Source organism: Sus scrofa, chromosome 3, assembly GCF_000003025.6.
Source record: "Sus scrofa isolate TJ Tabasco breed Duroc chromosome 3, Sscrofa11.1, whole genome shotgun sequence".
Classification (NCBI taxonomy): domain Eukaryota; kingdom Metazoa; phylum Chordata; class Mammalia; order Artiodactyla; family Suidae; genus Sus; species Sus scrofa.
The window spans coordinates 128,785,640-128,809,756 of NC_010445.4; the positions used below are offsets into that span (position 1 = coordinate 128,785,640).

The 24,117-nt window shown below is 51.4% G+C and overlaps 1 protein-coding gene across 14 annotated transcripts in view; it reads right to left on the bottom strand.

Annotated features, from left to right (window-relative positions):
* The window catches only part of RNF144A (ring finger protein 144A), a 121,224-nt gene that overhangs the window by 38,730 nt on the left and 58,377 nt on the right, over positions 1–24,117 (bottom strand). For 8 of the 14 annotated variants that reach the window (XM_021087902.1, XM_021087901.1, XM_021087897.1 and 5 more), the window contains one exon: positions 3,175–3,320. The exons of 2 other annotated variants lie outside the window; for them this stretch is intronic. In XM_021087902.1, the coding sequence (XP_020943561.1) occupies positions 3,175–3,309 (135 nt within the window). In that variant the 5' untranslated portion in view covers positions 3,310–3,320. Of the gene's footprint in view, positions 1–3,174; positions 3,321–18,373; positions 18,587–19,290; positions 20,168–22,906; positions 22,931–24,117 lie in introns of those variants that run through there. 4 more of the 14 variants (XM_021087903.1, XM_021087905.1, XM_021087896.1 and 1 more) reach the window with 4 other exon arrangements.

A 24,117-nucleotide genomic window follows, 5' to 3' on the forward strand; every position in this document is an offset into this window, starting at 1 on the left:
CAGGTGTTAGGAGATGCCGCAGGTACAGGGGAGACCGAAAATGGCCTTGACCGGTTTCATTTCAGCTGAAAACGTCTTCCACATCTTAGCTGCTGCTCCACAGGGACTCTCCCAGGCCACCAGACACACAGGTTGTGTCACAGATTGACAGAGCAGAAACGGGACTGGCTCTCCGTATAGGATCTCATCTTAGGGACACAGTTTGACCTCAGTGTCAACAACCCTTTCTCGCCTCCCAGGTCTTTTGCATCGAGACCGCTGGTTCTCCTTGAACATTTCACTTTTTTGCACACACGTGTTCAAGTTTGCATCTGTCCCTTTAGAGACGCATTTGCACATTCGGCCAGAACTTGACCCTTTGGGCTGCACAGTGGGGTCACCTCTCCACACCCTGAAACTCAGCATCACACCTAGAACCACAAACAGGCCTGTGGGGAGGTTCCTCCAGGAGGTGGGACCCTCAGTCTGCACAACGACCCCCGGCACAGGCTCTTCATGACCTCTGAACTCACCCGAAATCCACCAGGCACCCCACCAGGAAGGGAGGGCCCCTGGAACGTGTGTCCTGGTCATGCCAAATGAGCAACCGTAGGAAGACATATCTGGGGCTCAATAATTTGGGGAGCGACGAGTTAAATCAATGGTGGATTTCGTGGGGCCTTCCTCTTGCTCTAGGGCACCCAGGATGTCCCCGTGAGGGTACAGAGAGGGACATGGCATGCAGAATGCAGCAAGCCCCCTGAACCACGCAGACCGTGGGACTTCACCTTTTAGGACAAACGTTCCTCAGGACACATGCCAGGGGAAAGCTGCTGGAAGCTCTTTCTGATTCCTCCAAATGCAGAAGCAAGATGAAGAGGCGGTGGGCCACGTGGCAGCTCCTCACACTCAACCTCGCATCTGCAGCTCAGGGTCCAGTCCAAGTAGCTCCATGATGCAGGGGAGGCTGGTGCAGGTGGCCGCGGTCAGAAGCAAACAGCCTGCGTGCTTATCAGCGCAGTGAGGCCAGACCCCTAACGCCTCGCTCTCCCCTCGATCCCTTTCCTCCTTGAGGTCAATTTACCTCAAAACTAAAGCCTGGACCACTCTGGTCGTATTTATTTGAAGCGTGCCCCTCTCTGCCTTGCGCAATTCTCTCTCTCCATTCTTTGCTACCTTCCCAGGTCTGTCCCCAGGAAAACGACAGTGGCAATTCTGCTGGCTGTAAACCTGCCTGTCCCTTGCCCAGCCTGGGGGCAGGAGGTGCCCTGAGGCCTACCCAGAGGGGAAGGCAGGTGATGGAAGCCCTGGGGGCAGGGGCACCCCCTCACCCCCACTGTGTGTGCCGGCAGGTGCTTCCTGTGTTTCGTGCCGCCGGGAGCTGCAGACACAGTGTGCCTATCTCAATATCTTAATTTTTAATAAATGGTTGTAAAAAAAAAAAAAAATCACAACAGTCACATGTGCCTTGGTGCTCCTACTTCCTTGAAAAAACAATGCTATTTTCCCCTTTCGCAGTCGGCGACTTAAATTAAGTGTTTGATCTGAATTAGGTTTGTTTATTTATTTTTACTACTGCCCTCTAGAAATAGAAAACCCAAACACCAATGACAACAAATGAAAGCCTGGGTAAAACCACGCCAGGCTGAATGTAAGGACTCACGGGAAAGGAAACAAGCCGGGTCCCCTGAGGCTGTCCCCACGCTGGCACAAAGGGGACAGCGGGGCGTGAGCTCGCCCATGGGCACGTCACCAGAGGGACAGCATCTGATTGCAGGAGACGGTGGAAAACTTCCCTTCAGGCAAGAGGGAGGCGGTTTGCAAAAGGGAATTATTTAATCCATCCCAGCTCATCCGCTTCTGATTCTGTGTTCACTGGTTGAGGGTCTGTCTCTCCTCCCACCTGCCTGAGCCCCCCCGCCCCCCATCCTTCCCCAACACAGAAAATGCCCAAAGCAGCATCCTGTGCTCCAGGCCGAGGTGGCCTTCCCGGAGCTTTAAGGAGGCACACACTTTGGGTGCTGAGGCCCACTGAGGGTGACTCCTTGCTAATCAATCCTGCAGCCTCATTAATCACCCATCATGGGTCCTGCAGTGAACCCATGTTGGGGGGCAGAATTTTGCCCTCAGAAAGCCAGGGTCTAGCATAAAAGGAAGCCAGAGACACAGACTTGAATGGTGGCAAAGCTCCTGATCCGTAAACAGGTAGATAATGAGGCTCAGCCCCAAGGAGGCCAGGAGGCAAATGAAATAAGGCTGCAAAATTCAGGCAGAGGCAGGAAGAGGTCTCTGACAATCCAGAGGCGGCCGTCGGGACAGAGTCTAATCCAGACATCTGAGCAATACACAGACAGGCTGTCCCTATGGTCCATTTATAATGGCGACTACAAATTTTTTTTTTTTCTTTTTAGGGCCATGTCTGTGGCATATGATAGTTCCCAGGCTGGGGGCAAATCAGAGCTGCAGCTGCCAGCCTACACCACAGCTCACGGCAACAATGGATCCAATCCACATCCGTGACCTACACTGCAGCCTGCGGCAACACCAGATCCTTAACCCACTGAGCGAGGCCAGGGATCGAATCTGCAACCTTACGGACACTATGTCAGGTTCCTAACCCACCGTACCACAACGGGGACTCCTCATTTTTCTTTTCTGGTGCATAAAACATTGGGTCTGAACTAGGCCTGATGGGAACAGCAGGCCCTGTAAGCATTAAGCATAGAACACCAGCCTAGGGTGATGCTGGCTGCATCGTCAGGAAATTCAAGGTGATTCCAATATGTGCACCCTCCGGTTTAGCAGGAACGCAGCGACAGCTGACACAGAGCATTAATCGCTGCGCTGTGCATCTCATGGGGTGGGCCCGCCACAAATGCAGGCAGGTCACTGCTGCGCTAAATTTCAGGCGAGCTGCCGTGAAGCTTCTCTTTTCCAGAGAAGAGAGCACTGGCCACTATCAGGTTTCTAACCTGCCTGCCTGGCTCCTAAGATTCTGATTAACTGGTTACCTCTGCACCACGAGCCCCTGCAATGGAACCTGCGTGGGCAGCCTGCCGACCTGGAGAGAACTTCCTCCAGAGGCCTCGTAAAATCCTCAAAAGGGAGACCCCCCCCGCCGGAGCAAAGGGGAGGCCCACAGGCTGGCCGGTGCCCTGAAATTCATTGGAAAGCAGTGTGTTCCCCGAGACCAACCAGGGTACAGAAGATGCACTGGCACTGGGCGATGGTTGTCATCTGCTCCACCGGGTACTCGCCGAGGCACAGCTTGCAGGACACCAGCGGGTCGAGGGCCAGGTCCCACGTGGGCCGGCACCGCGCCGTGGTCATGGCAGAGCGGTCTGAAACGAGAAGCACAGGCGTCAGGCCCCCCGTGAACCTACCAGGACCCAGGTATGGACCACCCCTGGCTGAAACTGGGGCCCCGGGGCTGGCCAAGTGACGGCTGAGGGGCCCGGGGTCTTCCAGCCCTCATCTGCGTCCCCTGAGAAGTTTGGGCAGAGGCCCCGACCTGGGTCCGTGGGTGATCCCTGTCCTATACCGATGGACAGTGATCCCCCCATCCCTCTGAGGGGTGAGGAGGAAGACCCCGCCCACAAGCCAAGCACCCCCCTCAGGAGCGCAGGACCTCGGCCACCAGGCCAGAGGGAGGCGTCGGTGAAACCAGCCGTCCATCAGATCACACTGCTCCCGTTTCCACTGCAGGAACACCCCTGGAAACCAGCCAGTGAAGCTGCCCCGTGCCCTCATGTTGGACAGTCATACCTAGTTCACCGGGTATCGCTTAGCAAATATTTCATTAGGACAAACCACTGGGGGTGGGGAAGACGCGTGGGACTCAGAGGAAGGGACCGTAGGACAATCCTGAAAACACATAGGAGATCGGACCTGCGGACACTTGCCCACGGGTGACAGCAGGGAGATGGGTCAGCCGAGGAGACCCGGACCTAGAAGAGCTGAAGTGGGGCAGGCAGTTGCTGACTCAAAGCTGGACTCGGCTCCGAGAGAAAGGCCGGGAAAAGAGAGCTGGAGGCAGGGAGCGGACAGCAGCCTCCCCCAGGCCACTCAGTAACTGTGAGCGACTAGTGTGCAGTGGCCTTGCCATCGTGAGACAGGCTCTGGCTCACTCAGGTAGTCTGGGGATGGCTGGGGCCTCCCAGATGATTTAACAAGCAGGACGACTGAACTCGAGCCAAGGGGGCCTGAACACTTAGGTGATGGGGAAGGGGGGTCCCTCAGCCATCTCGGGCTGCACAGGGTACCAGAATCAAGACTTCTCAGCTCCCTGAGTTCATTTCATTTGGAACATGTGCCTGCACCTTGAAGTTAAGATTCCTGTTGTTATTTTAAATGTCCATAGTGTTTTCTGGAGGCTCATGGGCCAGGATTCTTTTCTTTATGTTTCTCTGTACCGTTTTCTTTTTTGTGTTTTAGTCCTTCATGATTTTTCTTTGTCTTTTTTTTTTTTTTTTCTTTTTTAGGGGGGTATGGTTGGTGTCTGCAGCATGAAGAAGTTCTGGGTGTCAGGAGTTGAACCTGCACCACAGCAGTGCAATGTTGGATCCTTAACCTGTTGAGCCACCAGGAAACTCCTGGTGAGCTAATGACTTCTTGTTTTTAAGTAATACCCCTCAAAGCTCACAGTACAGAGCGCTGACTGTGTTTTAATCACGAATGTTACCTATCCCTGACAGGATCACAAACCCTGACTGGAAGCACTGAGAAATCGCTTAAGACTAGAAATGTCCCCAAAGGTCAGAGGTTGCCTCACTGGCTTCTTGGTCCTGGAGAGCTGGGGACAGGTGGCAGGTGACACTGTCAGAAAGACCAGGGGTCCAGATTCTGCAGGACGCTGAGCAACAGATGACACACTATGTCATCAAGCAGACCCGGGTTCAAATTCCTGTTCTACCACCTGGTTATGTGTTTTTTGGAGAAATTACTCAACTATGAAGTATTAACTTTTTTTTATCTCTGTAAAACTTATGCCATCACCTCCCATGTACACTCATGAAGAGGGAGAAATAATATTTTAAAATTTGGGGGACATATTACTGGCTTGGTAAGTAGAGGTCATTAGGATATGTTGGGTTTGAGAGCCTGGACATTAATCCATACGGCCTGAAAAGAGGAGAAAACTGAACTGAAAGATAAGATGGACCTAGTCTTTCAGGAAGTTCACACTGATGGCTGCTGTCTGTGCAAGAAGCAAACACCACACCTGAGAGGATGCTTTAGCATCCGCTGTGCCGTGCGCTCCAAGGCTGGCTACATCCCAAAATGTGCGGCATAGCAGCAGAAAGCCTACCCCTTCCACATACGTCTTGAAGCCCACAGCCTGGCCTCCACCATGAGTCCTGGGCAGGTGACGCTGCCCATTACTCTTCTGCTGTCAATCACTTGCTGCCTCTCACCCTGAAGCCCGCCCTATCCTGGCCTGTTCCTTCGCAGAGAATTCTCCCTTCTGCCTTGTGCACTTGGCTCCTTTTCCTGTTTACAGTGTCACCAAAGGCATGACCCACAGCTCAGCCTGCAAGGCTTGACCTCTCACTTCCTTTCTTCCTCGACCATGACTGCCCTTGACCTCGAGGCAGCATGGCCTCCCACTGCCCTGGGCATAGGTCAGCCACGGCCCCCCATCTTCCAGCCCATGAGTTAACCTGGGAGCAGATCAGACACATGTCCTGGCATCTCATCAGTATTCTTATCCTGCAGGATAGCTCCTCTCTGAGGTGAGCCCTCCATCATGATTCAGTGGTACCCACGAGAGGACAGATTTTACGAAGCAAAAGATGTACATCCTCTGAGCCATCACGACCTTCCCTACACACAGGATGGGCTGAATATGATTTTGCAAAACACTGAACAGCTGCAGACTTGAAATAGGAATTTGCTAAGAGAATCACAATGCACAATAAGAGAGAGAGAAAAAAAGTCTTTGTTTTCCTAATGTGAATGTCAAGTCGCATGAAACAACAAACTATTTTAAGAACATCTGGTCAATTATAAGTATTATTCAATCTCGGAAACTCAAAATGTTTATAAGGCAAGTTAGTCATTAAGCACGACTGGGTTACACCGAGAGAGTGCCCGGCACGAGAGAAGGTGCGATGAGAGAGCGCTAGAAGGGAAGCGAGTCCACGGAGGGGAGATGGTGGGCATAGTCCTATAAAGGTGGCGGGGGGGCTCGGGGGCTGTGGGCTTCTGCAGGTCCCCATTCCCCCCTCTGCACCCCTTCAAAGCAGAGGAGGGGGAGGGAAATCAAACTGCCTCATGTGGCCCCTGCCCCTCTAAAGCCAGCTGAGGTTCTTCCCAGCCAAGCCTCCACCCCTCCCTCCCCCCACTCCAACCCCCCCAAAAAAAACTCTTCCATCCCAGCATCATCCCTGGAGCTCCATGACCTCTCCCCAGTTCTCTGAAACTCCACTCTCTCCCCTTTCTCGGAGTCTCTGCTGCCTGTGGCTCAATCCATGGCCCTCATCGTGTGTTCGCCCCAAAGAGCAGCATCAGCCTGGCCTGAGGTCTTGCTAGTGTGCAATCTCCTGGACTCCCCCAAACCCAGCTAAGGGTGAGGTCATCCCCCCCAAACCCAGCTAAGGGTGAGGCCATCCGCGTTTGCACAGCCTTCCAGGGGATTCCCACTGGTCTTGAAGGCTGAGGACCACCTGGCTACCTGATTCCAGGCGACGGTACCTCCCCCACCCCGGGCCCTCCTCCTCCTCTGAGGCCCAGCTCCCCTCTCAAAAACTGCACCGTTCAGTCTGGGACTGCCAGGCCCTGGGCTAGACTCTGCACGCCCACCTGCCTTTAGTCTTTGTCAGGACTCTCCCGGAGAGCCTGCTTTCCCACATCTGCTGTACATATTGGTTGTTTTCTGTCCTGCTGGACAGCACTGGCCACTATACACACATGTGCACACATGTGTAAGTGCCTCAGCCACCACGATAACCAATTTGATATGGTATTTCACGTCCCCGAGGCATGGGCACAGAACTGCCCTGCAACAGCCCCTTTGTGTTCTCCATTGGAACTGCATGAGAACAGAGCCAGACACGCTACCTCCAGGTCCACCTCGGAGCTCCCCGGGCCTGACCAGAGCGCCTCCATGTTGTTGGCGGAGGTGGAAAGCTGCAGCTTTGTCATCTGGAGCTGCCAGTCCAACAGGAGTATGGTGCTTGGGCAAAAAGTTGAGGGAGATGGGGGGTGACTCACCCAAGTGCCTGGGTCCACGATCCTTCGGGAAGGTGTCTGAATGTCACCTCCTCCAAAGGAGATGATATACATAATTCAATGGTTAAAAACGCTAATACTTCCAGCAACCACACTCTCAGGTATGTACCCAACTAAAGTGCAAACGCGTGTTCACAGGAACACCTGCAGTGGCTTTACTCCGAACTGCCAGGACACGGCAGCAGCCGAGAGGTCCCTCAGGAGGTGAGCAATAAATAACCGGGCATAAATCATCCAGACAATAGAATATTTTCTCGGGGTCAAGGGAAATGAGCTATCAGGCCATGAAGAGATAAGGAGGGACCTTCAGCACCAGTTCCTAAGTTAAAGAAGCCAAGCTGGAAGGGCTGCAGGCTGTGTGGCTGAAACTCCGACCTTCTGGAAGGGGTAGAATTACAGAGACAGGACAAAGGTCCCTGGCTGCCTGTCAGGGAGGACAGGATAAAGCGGGTGAGCACAGAGGATCGCTTAGGACAGTGAAACTAATCAGAAGGATGTTTCGACGGTGGATATGTGTCACCTTACACTTGCCAAAGCCCACGGAACATACGATGTCAAGAGTGAACCCCAGTATAACTGGTGTGGACTGAGGTGGGTCCCCTCCAAGTTCCTATGTTGGCGTCCTAGCCCCACATGGGACCACAGGTCCTTAGGAGGAGCTGAAGGGGACCTGAGGCCATGGGGTGGGGCTCTAGGCCAGCAGGGCTGTGGCCCTCTAAAAGAGGGCAGTCTCAGCATCTCCTCTCCTGGAGGCGAAGACTCAGGGAGAAGGCAGCCATCCGCAAGCCCAGAGGGAGCTCCTTCCAGACCCCGAGAAGAACCCAACCCCGCTGGCTTCCTAAGCCTGGACGTCCTAGAACTAGGAGAAAATACATTTCTGGGCTTTAAGCCACCCATTCCGTTATGGCCGCCTGGGCTCATACAGCAAACTAAGGACTCTGTAAGGATGTGTCAGTGTAAGTTCACCGACGTCACAGACGCCCCTCTGCTCGGGGGGACGGCGGGGGGCTGTGCCCGTGCGGGCGCCGGGGTTGTGCAGGAGCTCCGTGCTTTTCCCTTCATTTTGCTGTGAACCCGAGGCTTTTCTGCATGGTAAACCCCTAGAAGATCTACTGCTGTTTTCTAAATCTAAATCCAAAGTTGTTAACCTCAATCAAAATTTAAAACCAGATCTGTATATCTGAATCTAAAATGCCCTAAAATAAACATTTTATTCAAAAAAAAAAAAAAAAACCCACAAAATCTCTGCTGTTTTCATTTAAACGCAAATAAGCCTACTGAAATGCAGAGTCAACTGGGAAGAGTCATATTTTAAGCCCTGGTTTTCCCCAAACAGCGCTATGAACTGGGATACTAAAAATCAGAGGAATACAGGATTCAAAATACTTGGACAGGTTCTTGTGTTTATTTGTAGCCATCAAACCCTGCGTGACCTTCCTATGCTCATAAACATTCCAGGAAGGTGTACAGAACACTGGGCAAAACACAAACATTTAACACAAAACATTTTCTCAAGCACAACCACAGAATGTCAAGGTTAAAAAGGGGGGGGAAGGCTGCTTGTAGTCACTGCACTGTCTCAGGCTCCCCAGCAAGGAAGACAGACAAACTGACAATCAGCAAGGCCTCAAGGACCAGAGAGGGCCCGACCAGGACCAGGTCCCCACAGCTTCGCTGGAGACACAGCCACAGACCTGCCAGGTGCAGGGGAGGGCTTCCACTCTGCACGCTGTTGAGGAAACTCTGCAGGCACGCAGGTCCCTAACCAGAGACGGGGTGAGGAAACCTGCCTTCACTTAGCCTGGAGCCTCCGCCTCTCAAAGATTCAGGCCATTTTTTTTTAAATTTTATTTTCCTTTTTAGGGCCACAACCACGGTATATGGAAGTTCCCAGGCTAGGGGTCGAATCGGAGCCGCAGCTGCCAGCCTACACCACAGCCACAGCAATGGGGATCCAAGCCTCATCTGTGACCTTCATCACAGTTCAGGCAATGCCGGATCTTTAACCTACTGAGGGAGGCCAAGGATGGAACCTGCATCCTCATGGATACTAGTCAGGTTCCTTACCCGCTGAGCCACAACGGGAGCTCCTCTGACCATTTTCTAAGTGTAAAAATTCACCTCTGTTAACAGTGATCCAGAAGCCTCTTTGCACTAAAAGTGTAAGACGTCTAACGGCAGCCAGTCGTGCCCCGGGCAACAGATCCCATTCTGTCCGGCTTCCCTTCCCCAGTTCCCGAGGCCTCGTTCAGTGAGGAAGCCGCCGGAAAGGCTGCCCCACCACCCACATCCCGGCCAGGAGGAAGGCAAGCCAGCTTCCCCCGAGGATGTCGGTTATTTCACACCGTTATCCCTCAGTCACTTCTCCTATAAGCTGAGCTTGTTAGTTTTCCTTTCTAAAAGAAAGAAATGCTGGTAAATACTTGCATTCAAGCAGGGGTCTGGGTGAAGTGTGTTCCTTCAACACTGCTGGACCTGCCCCTGGGGCAGACCTTCCCCTTCAGGCCCCGGGGCATCTTTACGTGTTTATCTCAAGTTCGAATGCTCCACATTGTACCCCCTTCAGGATGCTGTCTGGAAGACAGAACAGAGCTGCCTCCCACTGCCACCGGGCGACAGGACTCCCCTTGGTTACAGACTCGTGTTTGATACATGAGTCCAATTCAAAACCTCGAAATGTACGATTCCATTAAGGTTCTGTTTATATTTTTGGAGTATTTGTACCACTTACAATTAATTAATAAAAGGCGGTTTAAAAAACCATCCACAGAAAAGGGAACCCTCCAATACTGTTGGTGGGAATGTCAATTGGTGCAACCACTATGGAAAACAGTGTGGAGGTACCTTAAAACATTAAATACAGAATTACCACATGATCCAGAAATCCCACTCCTGGACATAAATCTGGAGAAAACCATAACTGGAAAAGACTCACGCACTGCAATGCTCATTGCAGAACTATTTATAATAGCCAAGGTATGGAAACAACCTAAGAGCCTACTGACAGAGGAGTGGGTAAAGAAGATGTGGTATGTATACACAATGGAATACTACTCAGCCATAAACAAGAATGAAATAATACCATTTGCAGCAACATGGATGCAACTAGAGATTTTCATACTGAGTGAAATAAGTTCGAAAGAGAAAGGCAAATATTGCGTGGTATCACTTGTATGTGTAATCTAAAAGATACAAAAGAACTGGTTTATAAAACAGAAACAAGCTCACAGATTTTGGAGTTCCTGTCGTGGCTCAGTGGTTAACGAATCCAACTCGGAACCATGAGGTTGTGGGTTCGATTCCTGGCCTCGCTCAGTGGGTTAAGGATCCAGTGTTGCCATGAGCTGTGGTATAGGTCGAAGACGCAGCTCAGATCTGGCGTTGCTGTGGCTGTGGTGTAGGCCGGTGGCTACAGTTCCGATTAGACCCCTAGCCTGGGAACCTCCATATGCCGTGACTGCGACCCTAGAAAAGACAAAAAAAAAAAACAAAAAAAAACTCACAGACTTCAAAACCAATCTTACGGTCACCATAGGTGAAACCATTGAGGGGAGGGAGGAATTGTGAGGGTGGGAATAATATATACACATGACTGTGTAAAATAGATGATTAACAAGGACCTACTGTACAGGAAAATCGACTCGATAGTTTGTAATGACCTATATGGGAAAAAGGAAAGGATATGTGTCTGTATATGACTGATTCACTTTGCTGTACACCTGAAACTAACAAGACAGTGTAAGGCAACTACACTCCAATACATTTTTTAAAAAATCAAGTAATGTTCACACTAAAAAAAAAAAAATTTAATAAAAATAAAAAAGACCCATCCATGCATGGGAGCTGTACCTTCCCAAGGCACCTGCACAGGTGAGAGGAGGAGGAGCCCTTCCCTGGACGCAGCCCGGCTGAGACACAGCATCAGTCACTGGGCGCTAAAGCGCACGCGGGTGTTGAGCGGAATGCGGACTTGAAGCCGCCGTCCCCTTCCCCAGAGAAGGCCCACCCCCCCACACCCCCCGCCAAGCGCTCTGAGTCTGCACTTCTCTTGCCAGAACAAAGTCTGGGTTGGGCTGCTGGGAGGCCTTCCTGCAGTGGGCCCAGCTCCCCTGTGGCTGCCCGGGCTGGGACGCAAGGGGGAAGCCCACACAGACGCGACAGACACGACAGACATCCCGCAGCAAGTGGCCTTGGAGAGACTGCCAGCGCCAGCCAGGCCCTGAGAGCTTCCTCCCCCGGCCTGGGGCCTGGGCAGACCTGCTGACTCGCTCCCAGAAGCTGCCTCTCTGGCAGGAGGCCTGGCTGAGGAGACAACTGGCATTCGAGGCAGAGAGCTCACTCTCTCATTTCTAACCCAATCAATATGCCACAGGCGGGCCTCAAACGCCCAGTGGCTTCCTCATCGCAGTCTGCTTCCCGCAGCCGCCCCGCAAGCCTGCTCCCGACCTCTGTCCAGGAATGATGCGCAGAAAAAGACACAAGGGCACTATTATTCCTACCCCAAATGTCACACGCCGGCCACCAGCCAGCATCCCCTTAAAAATCAAACATAGGAGGTTCCTGGGGGCTTCATGGGGTAAGGATCCGGCACGGTCACTGCTGTGTCTCGGGTCACTGCCATGGCATGTGTTTGATCCCTGGCCCAGGGACTTTCGCATGCTATGGGTGCAGCCCCCCCCCCCGAAAAAAAATTAAGAAATAAGGAAATAAATAAATAATAAAAATCTGGGGTTTCCTGGTGGCTAAGCAGGTTAAGGATCCAGTGTTGTTACTGCTGGGGCGAGGGTTTGATTTCTAGCATGGGAACTTCTGCATGCAGTGGGTTTTGCCAAAAAATTAAAAAATAAAAAAAAAATAGAAATCAAGCATAAAATCCCTAAAGGCGGACGGGACTGTCATCAGAGGGCTGGTCCTTTTAAAGAGGATTTCCTCCCTCCCAGCTGTGTAGGGATTTGCTAAGACTTCACACAGCTCCCACCCGGCACCACGGCCTTGTGCCCAGTCATGAACTACCCTCAGGGTACTAGCGCCAGACTTTGCCAGGGACAACGTAAATCATTATCTTCCCCCTTTTTCCCTTTTTATTTTATTTTATGTTATTTTATTTTTTAGATAAGGGCACAGAGAAATGAGCAAGAGGATACATGGACATGCCTAGTAGAGGGTGAACAGCACTGGGCCGCCCCTGCCTGCTCTCACGGACCGTAAGCACACTCTGCAGACAGAGGGCCAACCAGGAGGTGTTAGGGTCGCATGTGTCCCTCCAGCCCCTATAAGTCAGTCCTGGGGGAGGGCACGGTGGTCTGGGATGCGCTCTGACCAGCTCAGATGGGAGAGGCACCGAGCAGAGGCCTTGTCGCTAAGCCAGTGGGCCTGGGATACTCCTGCGCGTGGAGCTGGCCAGACCCTTGGGTTAACAGAACAGGGCATACGGGAGTAGGGAGCCTGCAGTGAGATGGACGCAGGCCTCCGTGAAGATTCCAGAAGCCGGGGTTCTCAAGTCAGCCCACCGCACACTGACCACGCCACCCTCATGACCTGCTGCCCTGGACCTTCCTGGACAGTGGCTGCATCTGAGCTCAGGGGCCATGACCTGGGCCCCAGGGCTCCTCAGGGCCTTCCCCTCCCGCCCGCCTGGGAAGGCGTCGCCCAGCCCTTAGGAGAGGCCGAGCTCCTGCTGGCGCAGCAAAGGGAGGCCTCGGGGAGGTGGGGGTACATCAGAGAGAGGCAGAGGACAAGGTACACTCTGCAGGGACCAAGCCCTCTGCCACAGGCCCACCTCCGAGCCCAGCTGCGCCTGCGGCCCCCAGCCCCAAGCGTCCAGGCATCTAAGCCTTCATCGCCCTCCCTTCCTGGGAACTCGCCGCAGATCCACCTCGAGCCCCTCCCATCCCTGCTGCCGGTCACACCCTAATCCTTCCACACTCACAGCCCAGCCGGCCTTCCGTTTCCGTCAGGGTCTAAACACTGTGCTGGACACGCGACAGGAGCCAGAGGGCCACCCACACGGCCCATTGAGCGACAGCCCAAACCTTTCCTTGGGGCAAAGCACCTGCTGATGAGGTTCCCCGGGAGGCAGAAGGGGTCAGACAAACAGTATAAAATGACAGGGAGTCAACTGGAGTCACCCTGTTCTCCGCAGTTCGACTTGATGTACTTCAGCCAGAAAATCAAGGACAATGTCCAGCTTCCAAAGAGGTAGATGTCTCACTGCACCACCCACAGTCCAAGGGCGAAACGTCCTTTCTCAGGTTTTGGGGGGGTTTGTTTTTGTTTTGTTTTGTTTTGTTTTCAGGGCCACACCTGCGGCATCTGGAAGTTCCCAGGCTGGGGCCGACTTGGAGCTGCAGCTGCCCAGCAACGCCACAGCCACAGTGACGTGGGATCTGAGCCACACTTGCGACCTACACCACAGCTCACGGCAATGCCGGATCCTTAACTGAGCGAGGCCCGGGATGGAACTCAGGTCCTCAGAGAGACAGTGTCGGGTTCTTAACCCACGAGCCACAACACAAACTCCCTCTCAGGTTAATTAGCACTTCGTCTTTGCTTTCAAAGAATAGAAGAAAGGAGCAGAATCACTGAAGCCTGTGGAGGGAGACGATACACTCCAGGCAGGTGTTAAGAGCCGAGTTATGTTTCCAGGGCAGGAGACAGAGCATCTTCTAAAATCTCTAAAGACAAGCCCGCAGGAGGAGTTCCCAGTGTGGCACAGGGGAAACGAACCCGACTAGTATCCGTGTTGTGGGTTCGATCCCTGGCCTCACTCAGTGGGTTAAGGATCTGGTGTTGCCGTGAGCTGTGGTGTAGGTCGCAGATGCGGCTCGGATCCCGCATCACTGTGGCTGTGGTGTAGGCCAGAAGCTGTAGCTCTGACCTGACCCCTAGCCTGGGAACCTCCATGTGCCACAGGTGTAGCCCTAAAAAGATTAAAAAAAAAAAAAAACACTTTTAAATAAAATAAAAAAGACAACCATCAGATGACGTGTAGGACTCAGTGAGGGGTTGGAATAACGACAAGGCGCAAATGGCCCAGCCTCAGGCTCCAGTGGTGCCCTTGAAGGCCAGGACCAAGGCACCGGCCAGAGGTCGGGGGTCGTCCAGGGTCTGTGCGCCCAAGAAACGTAAACACATCCACTAATTTACTATGTGATTTTGTTGGGATGAACTGAAAGGTGTTACTGAATTCACACCAGGGACAACAGGAGACAGGCTGCCTTCAGTCATTAAATAAAGGGGTATCTTGCAGCGCTGGGCTCCTGGCACCGACCACTCTGGCCGCTGGGACATTAACCGGGCATAGACTCAATGGGAGCCCTGCCCTGGGGGCTAGGCGCCAGCAGGATGACAGGAAGTAAACAAATAAAACTCTTTATATATGTACATATGTATTATTACTATAGCTGATTTACCAGGTTCTGTCCATTTCTGCTGTACTGCAAAGTGACCCAGTTCTACGTATATATCTGCTCTTTTTCTCATATTTGATTTGCACGTTGCACCTCCACCTATCTGAATAAAAAGGTGATGAAAGTGGCATCACCAAGCATTTATTTTTTAAATAAAGGAACAAACAAATAGGTAAATGAGTAAAACAGGCAGCGCTGCCAGCCAGGAGTGCACACTCAGTGGGGAAGATAAGCAGGGGCGGAAGAGGTGCTGAAATTGTGTCGGGGTCCCTGGCAGAGCAGCGGGGTGAGGGCAGAGGCCAAGTGAGCGGGGGGAGGTGCCTGAATGGGTCCAGGTAAGAGACGGCATTTGTCTGGCGTGATGCCACCCTCTGGACATACTTTGAAAGAAAAGCCGCCAGGACGGCTGACAGCCTGGGTACCAGTGTGACAGACAGGGCAGTCCAGGCCAACTCTAAGGCTTCCCACCTCAGCAAGAGGAAGGTGGAAGGACAAGCTGCCCTTGCTCAATTCTGGGGACGGCGGGTTGGGGGGATGGTTTCTGCATCCTTTACCTCAGGCTGCAGGAATCTCCACGGGCCCCTCTGAGCCCAGCCCGCTGCCTTCCTGGGAAGCGGGTCTGGTGAGTCCATGTTATCAGCCGGCAAGGCAGGCGCTGGGCCAGGCAGACCTCCTTTACACTAAGAGCGGTCTGTGAACCAGGGCTGGGCCTTTTCTCTCTATAATCCTCAAGCTAAGAATGTCTTTTTGCATTTTTTTTCTCTTTTTTTAAGGCTGCACCTATGCCCGTGGAAGTTCCCAAGCTAGGGGTCAAATCAGGGCTGCAGTTGCAGGCTACACCACAGCCACAGCCAACGTGGAAACCTTAACCCACTGAGCGAGGCCAGGAGTCGAACCTGAATCGTCATAGAGACAATGCCAGGTCCTTTACCTGCTGAGCCATAAGAGGAACTCCTCTTACTGCATTTTTTTGGGGGTCTTTTTTTGCTCTTTCTGCATTTTTAAAGATAAGTCAAAGAAAAACACAGTCAAGCAATGAAATGTGGGTCAGCAAAGCCTGAAACGCTCACAATCTGACCCTACACAGAACAGTCTGCCAGCCCCTGATACACAGGTCACGTCCTCGACTGCCGGCGTGGAGCCAGCCTGGATTCCTGCACGAGGCTCAGTAACAGTCAGGAAATTCCTGCGAGAAGTCCTCCAGGAGAGCAGGTCTGAGGTCAGGACCAAGGCCAGGACCCAACAGCCACATCCTGGAAATGTCCCTTCAGAGGTGAACAACAGGAGCAGCCCCCGCCACGTCTCCTGAGATGCGAAGAAAGGGAGAGAAAGAACGAGAGGCCTGACCCTCTCTGTGCTCCACACGTGACATCGTCAAATGACAGCTCAGCTGCACCCGGGCCGGATGTGGGTTCCCCGTCCTTGGTGCTCTAGCTCATGGAGACCTCGGGCTCTTAAGGATTTGTTTTAGAAAGACCACAGCCGGCACCGGTCAGAAGGCCCAGCGCGTCACACTCTTAGTGTCCAGGAGACTTCTTGTGGGAAAACGCAAACCAGAGCCTTTAAATCCCCTTAGCATCCCAAGTAGCTCACACAGGGACCAGACGCAAAAAAAGGCAATGACCCTGTGGTCAGAGCCACACGCAGCGGCTTGTCTTTCAATCTGGAAGTGGTACCTCTGACACCTGCTGGCACAGACAAGGAGGAGACGGGGGGGGGGGGGGGGGCTCCCATTTGAAGAGCGGGAGTGGTTCTCGCTGCCTTGGACACCGTAGCACTTCCCGACAATACCTTTCCTCCGCTCCCTCTGAACTCTCTTTGCTTCCTGCGGGTATAACCAGAGTTCACCTTTTTCATTTTTTTTGAATGGCCACCTCAGTGGCATATGAAAGTTCCAAGTTCAGGGAATGAATCTGAGCCACAGCTGTGACCTACACCGCAGCCACAGCAGTGCCGGATCCCTTAGGTCTCTGCGAGGGGCTGGGAATTGAACCCTTACTTCCGCAACAACCAGAGCTATGGCAGTCAGATCCCTTTTTTTTTTTTCAACTGCTGCACCACATGGGAACTCCTCAAAGGTCTCTTTTGATCACCAATAAATTAAAACCTGCTGTGACCCAGCTGGGCAGAGTCCATATGACTCTGTTCCATGGGGTCGGCTGTCTTGTCCATGTGCTAATGGAGCGAGAACGCTTAAAGGATCCCCGTGTTTAGAAAACAAGAGCTCCTAAGGCGCCTAAAGAATCCCAAGTGACTTCTTTAGTAATGACGATTATGACAATAAGGTCACGAATCATAGTGTTTTCCGAAGCACCACGGCCGCTGTCTATCACATCTCCCGCTTTCCTTAGTCATCCCATCAGCTATGCGAAAGCTGCACCGCAGTATGCCTGGTCCCCTGCCCCTCATTGTCTGCGTACCCTTCTTCATTTATCGTCTTCCTCCCCCTCAAGGATGCAAGTATCACGAGAACAGTCAGTATTACCGTCCAAGAATTTAAAAAACCTACTCAGAAAAATATGTGTATTTTGCTCTTTCCTTTACTACCCGGTTAACCAGGCAGAAAATAATTCCAGGCTCGGTGAGGCATTGCCTGTTTCACTGAGGTGAAGAGGATAAACCTATTTTCTGATCAGATGATGCTAAACAGCATCTCAGGATACCCTTTGCATCGTGCAGAGGATAATCAACACGGCAGAGACAGGAACTGAGCTGTTAGCTTCCTTTAACAGACAAAGAGCAGAGGCTGCGGGAGGGTAAAACGCTTGCCCAAAGTCCCCAGGTAACAAACAGCAAATCCAGGAGTCTCCCCCAGTCCCCTGACTTTCCAAGTCGTTTCTCTTCCGGCATCAAGATTCCTACCCACTCTCCTTGGACCACCGAGCGCGCCCACCACACCCACTGCTCAGACTACGATAGGGGTGGGGGGCTTCCCTGGAGCTGGGGGACGCCCCTTCGCACACAAGAACTCTGCTCACGGCCCCTCTACCCGTGTCCACTGCAGACAAAAGCACAGCTTCGAAGCTGGCTGTCCACCTTTAGATGACAGAAGAGGCCACCCTCTGAGAGAAAACACCACTGATGTTCTTGACCTAAGGATGCTGAAAGGTGCCGTGTTCTGCACCGAAAAGTATCTTTTTCATCACCGAGTGTCCTCCAGTTATCAAACAGGGCGTTTAGTCTAATGATGCTAATGAGACCACTTAGCTGGCTAAGAAGCCAAAATCAGCGCTCGGTTTCCTCGATGAGGAGATGAAATGCAATCTCGCAAAAAGCTCCTCTGTCTTCCCCGGGTCCAATGCCAGACCGTACTGTCTAATAATCAGAAAAAGAAAAATCCACCCTCCCCTCCTCGAGGAAGGCTGGGCTGTCAGTAGGTCCTTGGACCAGACTGAAGACCACAGGTCCTGGGGTGTGGCCAGGACGAGGCGGTCAGGAAGGCTCCGCACTGCAGCTCCGCCTCACCCAGGCCTGAGCCCCCATGTCCAGCCCCACCGCAGCCCTCGGCCTGCAGAACTCACATGCCAGGAGGGACTCAGAGCACACCAGGGCTGCCCCAAGCTCTTCTCTGACCCTGGCTGAGGAGGCTGCTGGATGGAGAGGGGCCCAAGTCACAGCAGAGAGCTGGGGTCACGGCAATGCCAGGAACCTCTTCCTGTGCCCCCTTGTCCCAATGTCTCGCCTGTCCCCAGTTTCTGGCCCTTTAGCTGCACAACACTGGAGGCTCTATGGGATATAAACCCTGCAAAACTTACTCTAAATCCGTTCTGACCTGGCGGCGGTGACCCTCCCACTGGTACAGACACAGAGCTTTCTGTGAGAGAAGATCCGCAGAGAGAGGACAGCCTCAGGCGCACGGGGTCGGCACCTGCCTGCAGACCTAGCTCATCGTCTCCTGCACAGGCAGCGCTCTCCCAGGACCCCCCGGGGGGGAACTGGGTGGAATCCAATAACTGACGCAACCGCACCTGCAGGGAAACAGAGAGGCGAACTCCAAACGCTTTCCAAGAAAACACCCGCTTCCGAGCCGGGGAGCATTCCTGCTGGGAACACCCCTAATAACCCACGTCTCGAAAGCGTGTTTATTTGCAGCTCAGCCTTGAAACCCGGCTGTACCCCAGGGACCGCCCCACGGTGGCCCCGGGCGGGAGCTTTGCTGAGCACAGATGGGGAGCTGCGGCACAGGTCTGTTTCAGGGAAGGACCAAGTGGTGGCTGTGATAATGGGCCTGAGGGGACAAGGTTCCCTTAAGGATGGAAAAACTCCTTGGTCACATGAGAATCATCAGGATAGAATCACAGCGCCCAAAATAAAGAACCCCCCTGTCCAGCCCATGTTTTCCTCTTTCGCAGGTTACCCCAGGCCTCGGACACATCAAGGGCCACCTGCCCGCTGCCTGACATCCTAGAAGGAAGCAGGCTCAGGTGCTTCAGGGCCATGGAAGACCAGGGACACCCTCGCCCGCTAGCACCAGGCCTCCTCTCTGGGTCTGCTCACCCTGTGTCGAAAGGAGGAGGCTGGGGGGCTGGGGGGGCTGTTCCTCAGGGCTCTCCAGCCAACCCCAAGGCTCCAAGACACTATTTCATCAGATCTCTGCTGCTGGAAAACTTCTGACCCCCGCCCCCAGTCCCCCCAGTGGTGCGGCTTAAATGCAAACCCTCCACCCGCTCACCTGCACACACGCGTCCACCTTCCCGCCCCATCAGCGCTCATCACCATCCACGGCTTGACCGCCTTATCTTGTTTATTCTCGGTTGTTCTTTCCGGAACACACTTTCCACAAGGAAACTGCTTTTCATTGGCTTTGCTCACTCTTGGGTCCAAAGGCCCCAGCACGGAGCAGGTGCCCCATAAGAATGGGTCAGCACAATTGGTCTGATGCTTCAAGCTCACTCCTGGGGAAAAGCCAGGTGGCAGTGTGACAGCGAGCCCTGCTCCACTCGCCAGAAGCTTCCCTGGAACAGGGAGGACTGTGTCCAAGTCATGTCAACTACCTGCTCTAAGGTGCCGTCTGTACAAAGTAAACATTTACAGCTCGCACGTCCCAGTAACTACTCAATTAGCAAGTAGGGCCAACTTTTCTCTGCAGCAAAATGGCTCATTTTGGCCCAATTAATTTTATGTGAAAATGTCCAAAGGATCATGTTCAGCCATCTGTGCTTTGTGTAAATTCGTGGAGAAATACGCCGGCTTCCTCTGCCTGGGTACAGGATGCCAGCTATGGCTAGCTCTGTGACCTTGGCACATCTCCTAAGCTCTCTGTACCCTGACTCACTCATGTGGCAAAATGACAGGGCTGATGTTGCACCTATAAAATCGATCGCACTTGTTTTAAATCACAATCGCTGGGTTATCATCCTGGAGCCACTAATAAATAAACAGGGCTAATGGTAACAAACAATGATAGAACACTATTGAGAAGAGATAGGTAATATTGATCAAGGACCTTTAAAATGTTCAAATCCTTTGATCAAGCAACCTCATTTCTGGAAATTCATCCATAAGCATAAGAAAATCAAGGGCATGAAGGAGTTCCCACAGTGGCACAGTGGGTGAAGGATCCAGTGTTGCTGCAGCTGTGGCAGGTTGCAGCTGCGGCTTGGATTTGATCTCTGACCCATGTCATGGGCCACAGGTGAGGCCAAAAAAGAAAAGAAAAAAAAAATCAAGGGCATGAAAATGTTGGTTATAGCATTTCCCATAATGTTAAAAGTTTTCAATGCATAAATGTGATTTTTACCAAGAAATAGCAAACCACTAAAAGCAGGAGAATGGAAAAGTGGGAGCCACAGAACGACATTTTTCAGTCTTAACAGCTTTATGACATAATTTTGGTGGGGGGAAGGTGAGCACAAAAATTACCATGTTACCATACCAATTATATGGTATGGTATGTTATGGCAGGTAACATAGGAGACACTCTCACACAAGGAAACTCATTGTTTGATTAGAATGAGTAGATATTATTTTTTTTTCCTGCCATCTTCCTTTACATATAATTTCAAAAACTTCTGTAAAGCAAGGTAAGTCAAAATAAACAACAAAATGAAAAACAATTGCAAACCTTATCCCAAACAGCCAATCTCCTTAATACAGAGTTTCAGAAATTGAGACATAAAAGAGCAACAGTTAATAGCAAATGACCAAAGAACAAAAGGCAGTTAGTTCACAGGGAAAGAAAGACAGGTGTCCCCCAGGTGGGCACACTCTTAAGGAGAGAAGTGCAAATGCACTTCATAAGATGTGACTTCAACTCTCCAACCAGCAAACATTCCAACCTTTGGCAAACGGTCTATGCATGTGGCTACTCGTCAACCACTCCTCTCCTGCCTGACTGGCCGGAGCTCAAGATGTTATAACACATGAGAAGGGTTTTCATCAAACTCTACCAGCTCTTTACCCACATTTTGCCCATTGATCCAGAAATCCCACTTCTAATGTACGTGATAAGTGAAAGAAGTTTGTGATTGTGGTCTTGTTGGAAATATCGAAAGATTAAAAGCAATCCAAGAAGGGGACTGGTTAAATAAACTAAGGAAATCAAGTTTGAAATGGAATACTAGGCTACTGCAGGAAGAGGAGACACATTGCTTGTGTTAAGATGGTAAGATGTGCACAATGCAGTACATTAAAAAGGCAACTTACAGAACGTGTATATTACACCCTTAATGCAGCGTAAACTTTGTGGATATTCCTACTTATCTGTATTTGCAGGAAGAAACGTTGGGTGGTACAGTCATGGTGGAGAACAGGATGGAGGCGCCTTAAAAACCTAAACATAAGAGTTACCATATGACCCAGGGATCCCACTCCTGGGCAGATATCTAGAGAAAACTACAATCTGAAAAGATACCTGCACCCCAATGTTCACAGTAGCACTATTTGCAATTACCAAGACAGGGAAATAACTTAAATGCCTGCCACCAGATGAATGGATAAAGAAAATGTTGACACACACACACACACACACACACACACACATACACACAGGAATATTACTCAGCCAGAAAAAGAATGAAATAATGCCATTTGTAGCAATATAGATGGACCTAGAGATAATCACACTATGTGAAGGATGTCATAGAGAGATAAATACCATATGATATCACTTATATGTGAAATCTTTAAAAAATAATACAAGTGCACTTATTTATAAAAACAGAAAGCGACTCTCAGACATAGAAAATACAGCTAAGGTTACCAAAGGGGAAAGGAATGAGAGGCATAAATTAGGAGGTTGGGATTAATACGTACACACAACTACGTATAAAAAAGATGAACAACAAAGATTACTTATAACACAGGGAACGATACTCAGTATCTTGTAATCTACGAGGGAAAGGAGTTGCAAAAGGATAACATATTCACAACTGAATCACTTTGCTGTGCACCTGAATCAAACACAACACTGTAAATCAACAATCCTTCCATTTTCTTCGAAAAGAAAGAACGTAGAAATGCTGGATGAATACCGGAATCCTAATTCAGTTACCTAAGGGGGTGGGCTGGGCTAGAGGGTGGAAAGAATGGCCAGACACAGAGATAAACAGGACTTCTCAACTATTACCTTTAAATATGTGGACTGTGAACCATAGGGATATTCCTGATCAAAGATTACAGAGATTTTAATAAAATAAACTTACATATTATACCAATTTAGAATATACAGAGCATCTCTCGTCTGGTCTTAATTCGATCAAGGGTTAGTGCCTAAGCCTTCTGCACCTACTTGCCGACTTGAAGGTAGGAGGATGCATTTCAAAGCCATATAAGAAAAAGACTCCAAATGTGATTTTAACGGTATTTTCTTCTCTGAGCTTGCTCGGAGTTCCAAAAATGTCAGCCTATGTCTGGTCTCTTCCATGTCTCTTCCAAATTTAAAATCTGACATTTATTTTCTTGTCAGAAAGTTCACCATTCTCAGATCAGCTGCCTGTCAGAGCCAAGGTTTTAGACCAGGGCCTGTCAGCTCACAGAGTTAATGTGACTTTCATAGTGTCAGCCTTTGGGGGAAGAGTTTTATTTTCCCCCCAAGGGAAAAAAAAGCCACATCAATTCAAATAAAGATTCAGCAACAATAGCAACCAACTAACACGTATTGAGAACTTGCTAAATATGCAAACTCATGAGCCACTGGCCACACAACAGCTTCAAAAGGTAGAAAGCACTAGCCCGCCAGTGCAGGAGGGAGCTGGGGTACCAGGAGGCTAAGTGGTGGAGACGGGGTAGGTCTCTCCAAGGGCTCCATGCAGTCCTACTCTCTTAACCACAAGGCGGTACTGCCTTACCTTCTGAACGAAGTTATATGAAATGGAGCCCCAGTGGTCGTGAGGCAGTTGTAATCCCAGCAGCATGCAGGACCAGGCTTCAGCCACCCTTCCTGCTTCTCCAGAATCCTATGTGTTCAGATAGGACATGCCCGGTGCACAGGAGTAAGTGAGCTTCGCCATCTCAACGTACATGTGATGGACGAGATGGAGCTGGTACACGAGGAATCTACAGTCTACGATCAATACAAGAGCACTGACCATGGACTGGAAGGCGATGGAGTCCAGGATTCCTCCCCAGGCTTCGTCTCCAGACCCTTCCTTCTACCAGTGAAGAGCAAGCTATTGAAGCCCTATAAGGTGCAGATCAGAGGGCAGCAAATGCTACCCAGAAAGGGTCAGACAGTTCCTGTTTTAGGCCCTACGGGCCATGTGGTGTCTCCAGGGCAATGGGCAGACTCTGCAGTTGTAGCAGCGAAGCAGCGAGAAGCAATTCCTAACCCACAGGCGGGGCTGAGAGCCAGTGAAACCAGGGACGGCATCCTTACCCTGGGGAAGGTGCCTGAGCTAAAACCCTGCCGCCTTTCTGACCCACCCGCTGCTGTAAACGTGACTCAATATTGTAACAAAGGTTTATTTGTTTGGGGGATTTTTTCCCCCCAGTTCCACTCCGAACACCTGAGCCTGCAGGGGAGACATTTCACAATTTGATCCGTAGCCAACGACAGCCTGATGTAACTGTGCAACCAACCGTCCACCTGGCCACACACAGGGCGCAGACCCAGTCCCTATCCAGAAAGAACAGTCCATTCCGGCCACAGGCTCTAAGCGTATTTCTGGCAGAAGTCCTGGGGCTTTGTGCGCTCTGTCCTGAGGGCTCAAAGTGCCCTCCTCTTCTCCACCTGGTGAATCCACACGCCCTCACCTTCCAGCTCAATGGCACCTTGTGAGACCACCTCAGCGCGTGGCGGCATCAGGACCCTCTCCCCAGTGTCACAGGTCCCGCGTCTGAGGGACCTCAACCACTACCCAGACTCAGCTACATGGTCCCACCTCCACACCGGGTACGCAAAAGCCTCAGGACAAAGGGACACCACCTGGCCACGTGTTCCTGACTCTTCTTCAAATCTGCGCCCTTTTGAACCCGCTGTGCTGCAACGGGAACGCCCTGCTGTTACTGATTAGTCAACGCGTGCTGTTATGATGATTATTCTGTCCCCGTTGGGAGAGCA